Source organism: Hylobates moloch, unplaced genomic scaffold (genome assembly GCF_009828535.3).
Source record: "Hylobates moloch isolate HMO894 unplaced genomic scaffold, HMol_V3 SCAFFOLD_8, whole genome shotgun sequence".
In the NCBI taxonomy this organism is placed as follows: domain Eukaryota; kingdom Metazoa; phylum Chordata; class Mammalia; order Primates; family Hylobatidae; genus Hylobates; species Hylobates moloch.
The window spans coordinates 23,453,442-23,467,947 of NW_026652283.1; the positions used below are offsets into that span (position 1 = coordinate 23,453,442).

A 14,506-nucleotide genomic window follows, 5' to 3' on the forward strand; every position below is an offset into this window, starting at 1 on the left:
TAATCCTGGCTCTACAAATTTAGATTTGAGTCTGGGCTGGGGCCCAACACAAATGTGTCCATTGTAGAATCCTCAATGTTCTATACACACAGCGACTACCATACCAGGAAATAGAGACCGGACACAAGTGATCAACTAGGTGTTTATAAAACCTAATACAGTAGCCTAACATAGATTTATTCATTCAAAGAAATCAAAATATCTTTTGGACATAAGACCCAGTTAATCTAACTATGAAAAGGACATGAAAGAAAAACATATAGAAGTCAGCCAAAAGCAAGACAGGACCAAAAAAAAAAAAAAATCACATAACTGACACAGAGTTGAGCTATAAAGACAATGACAGGATAGGCCCATCATAGAAACAAGCAACATAAAAAGATAAGCAAAAGCTAGTCGTCTCTGATGAAAGAATCCCAGCAAACCTGAAGCTACTGGCACCAGTCTTCCAGCCAGTACTTCACATATCAAATGTAGCCACCACAAAAACCTAATGAATGATCATTACCAACATGAATTGCATAACATCTGTGGGGGGCAGAACTATTTAAATCCATATACATTATTGGATGTTATTTGTATCATGTTCCTTTCTGAATCACAAGTGATCGTTTATTCTGCCTATACCATTACTTAGAAAATGATAGTTGATATAAATATACCAACCAAATATAAATAATGTTGGCTCCCCAAATGGTATTCGTTAATAAATAATGTTGACTCCCCAAATGGTATTCATTATTTCCTTCAATTCTTACCTCACAACTTAGGAAGTAGATTTTTAAAAATTATTGATTTTGAGGTCCAAAGTACGATCAAGTACATAAGTTGATAGAGTGTATAGTGAAAGAGAACCACTTGGCAGGGCTTTTGTGCTAAGGTTCTTGAATGTGGGCTGGCATCAGAATCACTCACCAGATCTACTCAGAGTCTCTGGGGATTAGATTCCATATGTGTATTTTAAATAACACCTCAGTGATTCAAATGCAAAAAGTTAAGAATTCCCTAATAGTGAGAATGATCACGACTACAGGATGGAGCACAAAACCTGATTTCAGATCTTGTCTAACTCTAGATTATAGGATTTTGGCAGTCTAAAGAATTTACTAAATCACAGAATTAGATACATAGATGTTCCTCAACTTGTGATGGGGTTACAACTCAATAAACTCATCCTAAGTTGAAAATATCCTTAAGGTGAAAATGCATTTAATATACCTAACCTATGAAACATCCATCATAGCTTAGCTTATCCTATCTTAAATGTGCTCAGAACAGTTACATTAGCCTATGGTAGGGCAGAATCATCTAAAAGTGTATTATTTTATAATAAAGTATTGATTATCTCACAGAATTTATTGAATACTGTACTAAAAGTAAAAAAAGAGAATGGTATGTGTACTCAAAGTTCTACTGAACTCATTGTTTTCACACCATCATACAGTCAAAAACTCCTAAGTAGGACCATTGTAAGTTGGAGTGCAGCTGTATTAGAAAACTAGATCAAGAGGAAGAGGAGGGAGATGTAAAAAAAAAAGAAAAGAAAAGAAAAATGAAAACTAGATCAATATATTTCATGAACAGTGACACAAAAATTCTTAAAATATTAGCAAACTGAATACAGCAAGATAAAAAAATGGATTATTCATAATGATGAAGTGGGATTTAGCTTAGGAAAATAAGGTTGATTTAACATCCAAAAATAAATTGATATAATTCATTCATTAATAATGTAATAAAGTACAAAACCACATAATCATGTCAAGAGATTCAGAAAAAGCAACTGACAAAATCCAACATCCATTCATGATAAAAACTCTCAACAAACCAGGAATAGGAGTATCAGATCTTAGACTGAAAAAGTATCTCAGAATAACTGGAAGGTAGTGCTTTGAGATCAGTAACAATGTTTCAACCAACTTTAAAAAGTACTTCTTTCTATCAAAAAGTTAAAAATAATATTAAAAGAAAACCAAACACTGCATGTTCTCACTTATAAGTGGGAGCTGAACAATGAGAACACATGGACACATGCAGGGAGCAGCACACACTAGGGTCTGTCGGGAGGGGCAGGAGGAGGGAGACCATCAGGAAGAACAGCTAATGGATGCTGGGCTTAATACCTAGGTGATGGGTTGATTTGTACAGCAAACCACCATGGCTTACATTTACCTATATAACACACCTGCACATGTACCCTGGAACTTAAAAGTTGAAAAAAAAATTCAATTATCTTAAAATGTCAAAAAACTTATGGAAGTAGATGACTTTTTTAAGTTGTTCCTATTCTTTAAAACTTGTCAGAGAGACTGTAATTCATGAAATTCATTATCTAGATCCTTAAAAGGCTTTCAAAAGGTATCAAGGATACCAAAGAAAACACTTCGGTATTTATTCCATGGCCCTATATATCTCTCTACCTTTTGCATTCATACAGCCTAGTAGAAAACCTGGTAACCCCACAACACTTAGTAGAGAATATAATGGCTAGGCTATAGCAAAAGCGCTCTATCTCACTCTCTTATTCCAAATATCTCCATATGTTCCCTATCTCTTTACCTGCCAGCCACATTCAATCTCCTTCCATCAATTATCCCTCAGTATCACCCACTCTCAAGCCACAGCTGCCTAGCAGATACCGGAGACAAGTGACAGGGTCTTCATATAAACACACTCATCTGCTCAAAAGGCCTTGGCCCCTCCAGGCATGCCCAATCCATGCCTTTGTTCACAAGGGCATCCAACCAAGAGACTGTGACCCACCAGGAAATAATAAGGTCATGTTATTTAAACTTACCATCCCAGCTCTTCAATTTCCTTCCTTAACTCCCACTGTGAACTTTATTTTCACCATTTTTCTATGTGGGAAGGGGACCCTCCATTCTCACTCCATGCCAAGTAATCCCAAGACCTCAGGAAAATGAAAAGTAGCAGCTCTCCCTCCCCCAAATTTTAAAACCATTTCTACCTCAGAGAAGTGCTGCCACAATGGGGGGCACTGCACTTGTAAACTTAGAAAATAATGACTAGTCTTAATTGGGCAAGGCAAACAGCACTGCATTTACTCATTTATGTGCTGTCTGTGGCGGCTTTAGTACTAAAATGGCAGAGTTTAAGAATCCTTTCCGGTCAGGTGAAGTGGCTCACGCCTGTAATCCCAGCACTTTGGGAGGCCAAGGTGGGAGGATTGCTAGAGGCCAGGAGTTTGAGACCATCCAGGACAACAGAGTGAGACATCATCTCTACAAAAAACTTAAAAATTAGCTAGGTGTGGTAGCACATGCCTGTAGTACTAGCTACTTGGGAAGCTGAGGCAGGAGGATCACTTGAGCCCAGGAGGTCAAGGCTGTAGTCAGCCGTGATTGCATCACTACACCCCAGCCTAAGCGACAACGTGGGGAAAAAAAAAAAAAAACAGAGACCTCAAAAAAAAAAAAATCATTTCCTACCTAAGGTCACAGAGATATTTTGTATTTCTTAATAAATGTCTTAGTATTTTGTCACATTTAAGTATATAATCGAATTATAATTGATTTTGGGGTATGGTAAGAGGTAGGGATCTAATTTCTTACTAGAAACTATATGGCCACAAAGCCAAAAAGTATTTACTGTTTGGCGCTTTACAGAAAATGTTTGCTACCTCTAATCTTGACAATCAGAAGGAAAAAGTCATTAATGATGCTACTGGGGGGCTACTGCAAACTATATGCTAGAAGTTTCAAACAACAATAAACAATAATAACTTGTCCAACAAAGTACCCCAAAATAAGAAGTCAGTTTGCACCTCAGTTCCAATGAATGTAGGACGAATATACAGACTAGCAGATGTTGAATATGGGACCCATTCTTGATCCAATTTCACAAGCTGTTGAATACACTCTAAGAGCTCTTCTTTGTCAAATACCTGAAAGAATGAAAAACATAATAAATGACAGAATTTTCTCACAATGTGGCAATAATAAATGATCCTCACTGAAGCATTTAAACTGTTAAAAAAGTAATAATCCCAACACAAAGAAATAAGAATGTTTGAGGTGATGGATATCCTAATTATCCTAATTTTTATTTATTTATTTCTTATTTATCCTAATCATTACACATTATATGCATGCATGAAAACATCGATGTACCTCATAAATATGCAAAATTTATGGTACCAATAAAAAAAGTTAAAGTAATAATAAAACCAAACAATTTTTTCTGATTTTCCCCCCTAAAATTGTGACGGGATGATGAGCTATCCACATGTGAAAGATAAGATTAGATCCCTACCTCCTACCATACCCCCAAATCAATTCTAATTAGATGATATACTCAAATGTGACAAAATACTAAGACTTTATTAAAAAGTACAAAATGTCTCTGTGACCTTAAGGTAGGAAAGGATTCTTAAGTAAGAGATGTAAAACACAAATCATAAAGGAAAAAAATGGATAAAATGAGACTATTTGAAACGTAAGGACTTCTGCTCTTCAAAAGATGTAAAGCAACAAACTGGGTGAAGTTATTGGTAGCATGACCAACAAAGGATTTTAACTGGGATATATATTTGGATATCCCCAAAGTCAGTGAAGAGATAGACAACCCAATAGGAAAATGGGCAAAAGCAAAGAGCACTTTATTTCTAAAGAAAAAAAAAATTACATCTACTAGATGAGTGATACTTCATAAAATAATTTAGTCTCTGCTCACTTACATGGCAGAGAAACATACTTTCAGAGATGTGATGGGTTACCTAAGGTAGAAATGAGTCAGTCATAAGCATCTGAGTAAAGCTCATGATGTCAGAATTTGTCTATTTAAATATTAACCTGTAACAGTAATAATAATGTAGTAATGTTATAGAAACTGGGACTGCCAATCATATAGACGAACCCTGTAGCACCTGCCTCAGCCCCTGGTATTGCAGTCTAGAGACAGAATTCAGTGAGAAGAGAACTTGACCAGGAATAAAAACACCTGGATCTAATTTCTTGCCCTGTCCTTTTGCTCTGTGTGACTTCAGACAAGTCATTTAATCTCTCTGGACTCAAGTTTTCTTCTCTGTACAAAGGCACTAATAAACTGTACAACAAATAATCTTCTTAGCAATGCCTTACTGCTGTGATTACACAGATAAGGAATGTGAAACCACATAACAGTTTGGTAGCAAAATTGATGTCTAACAAACATGACTTCCCTTTCCTTCCGGCCCCATTTTAAAGATTTTTCCCCAGTGATCTAGCTGTAATGGGTAGAAGAGCGAAACTATGACCTAGTCCAAAGAATTTACCTTAATTTCCCCTCTGCTACTATATTATGGCCTCCGAAGGAGGTAGGTGAAATGTGGGTTACAAAAATAGGCAGAGGAATGAAGAGCACTTGGATTTAGCTGTCCTCAGGCTTCCTGAATGCATAGCTTGGGCTAAATCCCTGAAGCTGGGCACGGTGTCTCATGCCTGTAATCCCAGCACTTTGGGAGGCTGAGGCAGGCAGATCACTTGAGGCCAGAAGTTCAAGTCCAGCCTGGCTAACATGGTGAAATCATGTCTCCACTAAAAATAATTTTTAAAAAAATTAGCTGGGCATGGCTGCACGCACTTGTAATCCCAGATATTAAGGAGGCTGAGGCACAAGAATCACTTGAACCCAGGAGGTGAAGATTGTGCCACCGCACTACAGCTTGGGTGACAGAGTGAGACTGCCTCAAAAAAAAGCATCTAACCCATCTTACAAAGGGTTCTGCTCTACAACAAACATTGTGACAGCCACAATTCAACGGCCATGAGAAACAGTTTTGATATCTTTTTATCTGAAAACATTACTTAAAATAAAATATCGAAATAATTAAGTTACTATATCTTGCTAGCATCTAAAGCAATTCGGCAAAATGTCCCCTAAATACCTGTGCTGCACACCATATTTTCCACTTTTAATATTAATTTCATGTAGTCTTCAAATACTATTTTAGTTTGAGATACATTTTTCTTCCTTACTCTTTCATCTTTCACTTGCATGTGAATCCCCCACAGACACTGATTTAAAAAAATTGTGGAATTGTCAAATGATATTATTTTCTTGGGTTTTTTTTTTTTTTTTTTTTTATAGTCTCGCTTTGCGGCTCAGGCTGGAGGGCAGTGATGTGATTATATTGGCTCACTGCAGCCTCCACCTCCCAGGTTCAAGCAATTCTCATGCCTCAGCCACCCAAGTAGATGGAAACACAGGCATGTGCCACCAAACCCGGCTAATTTTTGTATTTTTTGCAGAGATGGGGTTTCACCATGTTGGCCAGGCTTATCTCGAACTCCTGGTTTCAAGTGATCTGCCCACCTCAGTCTCCCAGAGTGCTGGGATTATAGGAGTGAACCACCGTGCCCAGCCATTTTCTTGTATTTTTACCTAACTAAAGTAGATCAGAAATAATGTTAATGTTCACACGGTCTGTACTGAACATTTATCTAACTATTCAGAAATTATTTATTTGGTGGTCAACACCATGACCCATTACATTAAAAGAAACACAAAAGAAACTCCCACATTTACATACCGGCAGAGTTGCTCTCACAGCAGATCGATGCATTCTATCCATGTTGAGGTTTGGCCGAAATAGTCGAATTTTATTATCTACTCCTCGAAATGCCTTCAATCCTTCCAATAACTGGAGATAAAAGAGAAAAAATCTTAAGAGGGTAACTAAAAGAAAACAACCCCTGTGTTCAAGAGACTGACTGTCCTATGGGCGTTCATCTTATTCATCCCATAAAGCTGTTGACATTGACCTCAACTTGAGATCATTAAATCCAGGAAAGCTAACAGTTGACAGGACTGGTAAAAACAATGGTTGAGGTGGGGGAAAGTTATTTTATTATCAGAATTTGGTAGGAATTCCGAGTTCTTCTCTGTTTAGCAGGAGCCACACTGCTGAATAACACATTTAGGTGTTATTTAAGGGAGCAGGAAGAAAACATCTAGAATCACACAGCACAGGTTAATTCCCTAGGCAATGGAGATTGAAACCAAAGGCCTTGTGGCACCGTGGCCCCCAAAGAGTACCCCCATATCCTTTCATGTAATCTGGTTCATTTGAATGCTGGATAGTAGATAATCCAGATGTGACCAGAGCTGGTTCCGTCCCTAAATCACAGAAACCAGGCAGCTCAAGACCATACTATGCTAGGCCATGTCACCTCCCTCAAACGAAGTGCTGTCCCGAGCAAACCACTGAGCAGAAAATACATAATTTTTTGTATTTTTTGTAGAGACGAGGTTTTGCCATGTTGCCTAGGCTGGCTGATCTCAAACTCCTGGGCTCAAGTGGTCTGCCTGCCTCGGCCTCCCAAAGTGCTGGGATTACAGGCATGAGCCACTGCACCTGGCCTGCAAATACTTTCTAAAATAAAACTGGCAAGGTTCCATTACTATTTATAAAACAAAAGACTTTAAGCCAAGAAGCACTACTGAAGATAAAAAAAAGGCAACTTCAAGGCTAGGTGCGATGGCTCACATCTGTAATCCCAACACTTTGGGAGGCCAAGGCTGTTGGATCACTTGAGGTCAGGAGTTCGAGACCAGCCTGGCCAACATGGTGAAACCCATCTCTACCAAAAATATAAAAATTAGCCAGGCATGGTAGCACGTGCCTGTAGCCCCAGCTACTTGGGAGGCTGAGCTAGGAGAATTGCTTGAACCCGGCAGGCAGAGATTGCGGTGAGCCGAGATCACGCGACTGCACTCCAGCCTGGTGACAGAGTGGCAACTTCCTAGGGTTCAATTTAAACTTCATAATTTTAAAACTATACATACTTAGAATGGCTATTATCAAAAAGATAAAAGATAAGTATTAGTGAGGATATGGGAACCCTTGTGCACTGAGGGTAGTGGTGTAAATTAGTATAGTCATGGAAAACTTTTTGAGATTCTTCCCAATACTAAAAATAGGGCTGGGTGAGATGGCTTATTCCTGTAATTCCAGAACTTTGGGAGGCTGAGTTGGGAGGATGGCTTGAGGTCAGGAATTGGAAGCTGCAGTGAGCTATGATTGCACTACTGCACCCCAGCCTAGGCGCAAAAAATAAATTAATCAAACTAAATTAAATTAAAATTAAAATTAAACTACCATATGCTTCAGCGATCCCACTTCTGGGTATATATCCAAAATCAGCAGTCCCCAACCTTTTTGGCACCAGGGACTAGTTTTGTGGAAGATAATTTTTCCACAGGGATGAGCGTGGGGAGGCTTGCAGAGTGAAATCATTCTACCTCAGATCATCAAGCATTAGATTCTCATAAAAAGTGCACAACCTAGATCCCTGCAATGCACAGTTCACAATAGGCTTCACACTCCTATGAGAACCTAATGCTGCCACTGATCTGCGATGAGATGGAGCGCAGGTGGTAATGCTCACTCGCAGCTGCTCACCTCCTACAGTGCGGTCCAGTTCCTAACAGGCCACACATACCACTGCTGGTCCATAGCCCGGGGTTTGGGGACCCTTATCCAGAGGAATTGAAATCAGTATGAGGTATCTGTGCCCTCATGTTTATCGTAGCATTATTCACAATAGCCAAGATACAGAAGCGACCTAACTGTCCATCAACAGATGAATCGATAAAGAAAATGTGGCATGTATACACGATGGAATGTTATTTAGCTATAAAAAAGAAAATTCTGTCATTTACAATAACACGGGGAAACTGTTGGACATTACGCGAAGTGAAACAAGACAAGTACGGAAAGACAAATACTGCACGATCTCTCTTATATGCGGACTGAAAAAGTCAAACTAATGAAGTAGAGAGTAGAATGGTGGTTACCAGAGGAGGCTAGGGGTTGGGGAATTCAGAGATGTTTGTCAAAGGGAACAAAATTTCAATTAGACAGGAGGAATAAGTTTTTGAGACCTATTGGACAGCATGGTGACTATAGTTAATAATAATGTATCATATATTTCAAAATTGCTAAGAGATTACATTTCAATTGTTCTCACCACAAGAAATGATATGTGCGGTGATGAGTATGTTAATTAGCTTAATTTAGTCACTCTACAATGTAAACATATATCAAAACACTACGTCGTACTCCATAAATAAATACAATTATTTGTCAATTAAAAATTTAATAAAAATTGTATGCATTTAATGATATGGCTTCAAATACATGTAAAGATTATGATAATCTCATTCAGTAATATAGATATAAGATATAAAAAAAGCTAATACAACATGACTAAGTTGAATTTATCCCAGAAATGGAGATTGGTTTAACATTTAAAAAAATCAATTAATGTGATTCATTATATTAACAGTTTATGGGAGAAAAAAAACTATATGATCATCTCATTAGATGAAGCAAATGCATCTGATAAAATTAAACTAACTTTTCTGATTTTTTAAAGTTTCCTAGATAACTAAAAAACAAAGATAACTTCCCTAAGTGACAAAGGATAGCTATAATAAGCTCGCAACAAACGTTATACTTAATGGTAAAATGTAAAAGATTTCCTTATCAAATTGAGAACATCGCAAATTGCCTACTGCAACCACTTTGAATATGTACAACCAGTATAAAGCAAGAATAATAAAATTTAAAATATCAGCTTGGAGATGAAAAAAATATAACTGTCATAGATCATAAAACATAGATGATATGATTATAGAGATAGAGAACCCGGAAAATCTGACAGATACTATTTTGAAATCATCTGTTTAGGCAAGCTGGCCAGATGCAAAATTATATTCCTATGTAATAGCAGCAGTTAGAAAATAAAAACACTATTTACAGTAGAATTAAAAGATAGAATACTTAGGTGGAGAAAAATCTAACAAAAGAAGTGAAAGATCCATAAGGAAAATATAAAACTTTACCAAGTTATTAATGTAGAAAGCAATTTTATGCTCATGGATAAAAAGCCTCAATATTATAAAGATGTTGATTTTCCCCAAATTGACTTATGTATTCAATGTAATCCAAATGAAAAAAAAGTCATATTAGGGCATTTTATTTTCTTTTAACAAACTGCATGACAAAAGTTCATCAACTTGATAAACCAAATCTAAAAATTATATGGAAAGAAAATGACCAAGAATATCTAAGGCACTCTTCGAGAGCAAAGTAGAAGGACCTTTCCTAGCAGGCAAGGCTCATTATAATGACTGAGAGACCAAGACTGTGGTATTTATGCCGACAAGTAAAACAACTGAACACAAATAGAGATCCAGAAGCAAACTCGTGTACATGACAAAGGTGTCATCATGACATATCAGAGGGGAAAGAACCGTCTTTTTAAATGGTGCTGGGAAAGCTGGGTATACATAGGTGGAAAAAAATAAATTGGGCCCCTACTTCATACAAAAATCAACTTCTAAGGCCGGGCGCGGTGGCTCACGCCTGTAATCCCAGCACTTTGGGAGGCCGAGGCGGGCGGATCACGAGGTCAGGAGATCGAGACCATCCTGGCTAACACAGTGAAACCCCATCTCTACTAAAAATACAAAAAATTAGCCTGGCGAGGTGGTGGGTGCCTGTAGTCCCAGCTACTCGGGAGGCTGAGGCAGGAGAATGGCGTGAACCTCGGGGGGCGGAGCCTGCAGTGAGCCGAGATCGCACCATTGCACTCCAGCCTGGGCGACAGCGGGACTCTGTCTCAAAAAAAAAAAAAAAAAATCAACCTCTAGGATTAAAGACCTAACTGTGAATGACCAAATCAATACTATAGGGTGTCTTTATAACATAAGGGCAGGAAAAGAGTCTTTAAAGACACAACAAATTCCAAACATAAGGCAGATTGACAAAACTGCCTTTAATTTAAACGTATTTCTTGTCATCAAAAACTTATAAAGACAGCAATAAAAAAGTGAACAAAAAACTTGAACAAGTGGGCGCTTCAAACAAGAACATATTTAGCAACCCAATAAACATATGAAAAGGCGAGCTGGGAACTGTGGCTCACGCCTGTAATTCCAGCACTTTGAGAGGCTGAAGCGAGAGGATTGCTGGAGCCCAGGAGTTCGAGACCAGCCTGGGCAACATGGTGAGACCTCGTCTTCATAAAAAATTTAAAAATTAGCTGGGCATGGTGGTGCACACCTGTGGTCCCAGCAACTAAGGAGGCTGAGGCAGGAGGATCACTTGAGCCCAGGAGGTAAAGGCTGCAGTGAGCTGCACCCCAGTCTGGGTGACACAGCAAGACCTTGTCTCAAATAAATAAATAAATAAATAAATAAAAATCTGCCAAATGGCCAAATCTGCATTCATATTCATACTTTGTTATTTCAAGTAAAAACGGTGCTTGATGAAAAAAGTAGTTCCACTTACAAACTCAAGACAATCATACAACTGCTTTTTCTTGAGACAACCATAGTACTTAAGTATGTAAAAGTACTTTATGTGACATTGCTATTTTATCACACAGAATATTAAAATGACATTTGCTCAAGAGCCAAGATTTAATAAAATTAATAATTGTTACTGTTTCACCAAGAACATTCTAAGGGAAAACTGTTATTCTTTTTATACTGCAATGGATGGCAGTAAAGAACATAATGACTGAGCCAGCACTTTGGGAGACCAAGGACGGAGGATCTATTAAGGCCAGGAGTTCAAGACCAGCCTGGGCAACGTAGTGAGACTCTGTCTCTTAAAAAAAAAAAAAAAAAAAGAGGCCGGGCATAATGGCTCACATGCCAACATGGTGAAACCCAGTCTCTACTAAAAATACAAAAATTAGCCAGGCATGGTGGCATGTGCCTGTAATCTCAGCTACTGGGGAGGCTGAGGCAGGAGAATCACTTGAACCCAGGAGGTGGAGATTACAGTGAGCCAAGATCACACCACTGCTCTCCAGCCTGGGCGAACGAGAGAGACTCTAGCTCAAAAAAATAAATAAATAAATAAATAAAAATAAATATATATATAAAGCTGATGGACCCCTCAGGTTTATCATCCCAAGAGCAGACACCACTAGTAGGCCTAAGTCCAAAGGACAGGCAAAGGTCATCTGCCTGCAGGTGGTAAGGGTACCTATGCAGTGTCTGGAAGACCCCTTGTAGCACAGGGCAGAACTGGGATGGGAACAGATATGGAGTGGACCATGTCATCTCTGTCTATACTTAGGTCCCAGGCTCCACAAATGTTAGGTTGGTCCTTCCTGGTTAGATCTTGCATAATACTAAGCTCAAACAATAAGGGGTATTCACATATGCGCAAGCACACACACACACGCACACACACAATATATATATATATTTTTTCATTTACATTAAGTTCAAAAAGAGGCAAAACTATAGTGTTAAGAATCCACACACTCCATAAAGGAAAGCAAAGAAAGGTTATCACAAAAGTAAGGATAATGGTTACCAGTAGAAAGATACAGAGTTTGTGATCTGAATGGGACACGCGAGGGCTTCTGTGATGTTCAACTGTTCTATTTCTTTATCTGTATGGCAACTATAAGCATTCATTTATTAGTACACATTAAATAGTACATACATGTCTTACCCATTTTTTTAAATTATACTTTATTTCACTAAATATTTATTTCAACCTGAAAATGAAGTGCCTATTATCAACTTTTCATTTCCTTTAATCCATGTTCCCTACTCACAGTTCGCATCTCTCCTCCACTGTTTGAAACCGTCACATATTATCACTATTTGAAACCTTCAGATATTAAAAATTACTTTCAGATATTAACAGAAACCACATGTAGTTGCAGCTCTCAAAATAAAACGGGTTCTGGACTCAATAGATCCGATGAGTGGAGAAGAAACATGATCAATGATATTACTCCTATTTAATTTTACATTTAAAAAATGAAACTATTATTGAACTTAAAAGTCAGGTTGACATTCAATCATGTGATGTCCTAAGTCTATCAGTCTAAGAGAAACAGTAATATCTATGAAAAAGCCTGAAACATAAATGGACTAGAGGTTTCACCACAATATTTGGGAAGAAACTCTTTGAAATAAAATCCCTGCCTAACTTTCCATGTGGGGTTTAAAAAAAAAGATAGAAAGAAAACAGGCCAGGTGCGGTGGCTCACGCCTGTAATCTCAGCACTGAGGCAGGCAGATCACCTGAGGTCAGAAGTTAGCCTGGCCAACATGATGAGACCCTGTCTCTACTAAAAATACAAAAATTAGCCGGGTGTGGTGGTGGGCACCTGTAATCCCAGCTACTTGGGAGGCTGCAGGAGGAGAATCTCTTGAAGCCAGGAGGTGGAAGTTGCAGTGAGCTGAGATCGAGCCACTGCACTCCAGCCTAGAGTGCATATAATATATTATATATATTATATATATATAATAAATATATATATATTTATTAAACAGATAAACTCAACATTTATTAAACAGGAAAACAGGGAATGAAATGAATATGATTAGTGAGAAAATCCAGGGACCCTTAAGTTCTCTCCACAAGGCAATCACACTTCCTAGATTCCTATGACACTATAATAATGATATAGGAGTTAAGAAGAAATCACCTGCAGATAGTGAGAATAGGAGAGTCCTCAGTAAGGTTTTCGTTTTAATGAAAAGCAGCCCCTTTCTAACGAAAGCCTGTAAAATCAAGCTGCAGACATAATACCCGCAGCTGTGTCAATCATGTTCAAGATGGCGGCTCCATCTTCCCTTCTCTTTGTCAGCCACCTGTACAGTAAGGAGCAGACAAGATGGCTCCAATCAACTAGGAAAGCCTATTTGCATAAAAGGATTAGGGTGGGGAAACCAGACTTACACGGTGTGCTATGTAAACGTCATACCTGATCAAACCAATCTGTTAGCCCTAAGTAAATCAGACACTTCCTCCTTAAACGTGACTATAAAATCCAGGCCGGGCGCAGTGGCTCAGGCCTGTAATCCCAGCACTCTGGGAGGCCGAGGCGGGTGGATCACGAGGTCAGCAGATCGAGACCACGGTGAAACCCCGTCTCTACTAAAAATACAAAAAATTAGCTGGGCACGGTAGCAGGCGCCTGTAGTCCCAGCTACTCGGGAGGCTGAGGCAGGAGAATGGCGTGAACCCGGGAGGCGGAGCTTGCAGTGAGCCGAGATCGCGCCACTGCACTCCAGCCTGGGCGACAGCGAGACTCCGTCTCAAAAAAAAAAAAAAAAAAAAAAATCCAGCTCATCCGCTGCTGGATAGTCTTTTCCACTCGAAGATCCCTTTCTCTTTACAGAACGAGCTGTTTCTCTTTCTCTTCTGCCTATTAAACCTGCACTCCTAAACTCCTCGTGTGAGTCCTCGTCCTAAATTTTCCTGGCACGAAATGACGAACCCCAGGGTATATACTGCAGACAACGTAGCCACTTCAATAATATCTGGCCTGTGAAATCCTAGAACCCGATCTGGCACTCAGAGGAAAACAATACATCCACCATATCTCCCCATTTATCACTGATGTCTATCGCAGACTGTATGTTCCATGAAATGGCCGAACAATATTTCCAGTCCCCCATGCTCTTCCAGAACCCTGACCTTCCTCATCAAGAAGTGGACTGCTTTTTTCCTCCTTTTGAACTT

General features: G+C 38.8%; 1 protein-coding gene across 3 annotated transcripts in view; it reads right to left on the reverse strand.

Moving 5' to 3' along the window:
* The window catches only part of BCAT1 (branched chain amino acid transaminase 1), a 133,506-nt gene that overhangs the window by 59,917 nt on the left and 59,083 nt on the right, over positions 1–14,506 (reverse strand). For all 3 annotated transcript variants that reach the window (XM_032159833.2, XM_032159832.2, XM_032159834.2), the window contains exons 4-5: positions 6,530–6,640; positions 3,785–3,904 (exon numbers count right to left, since the gene is read on the reverse strand). In XM_032159833.2, coding sequence (XP_032015724.1) covers positions 3,785–3,904; positions 6,530–6,640 — 231 coding nt within the window. The remainder of the gene's footprint in view (positions 1–3,784; positions 3,905–6,529; positions 6,641–14,506) is intronic.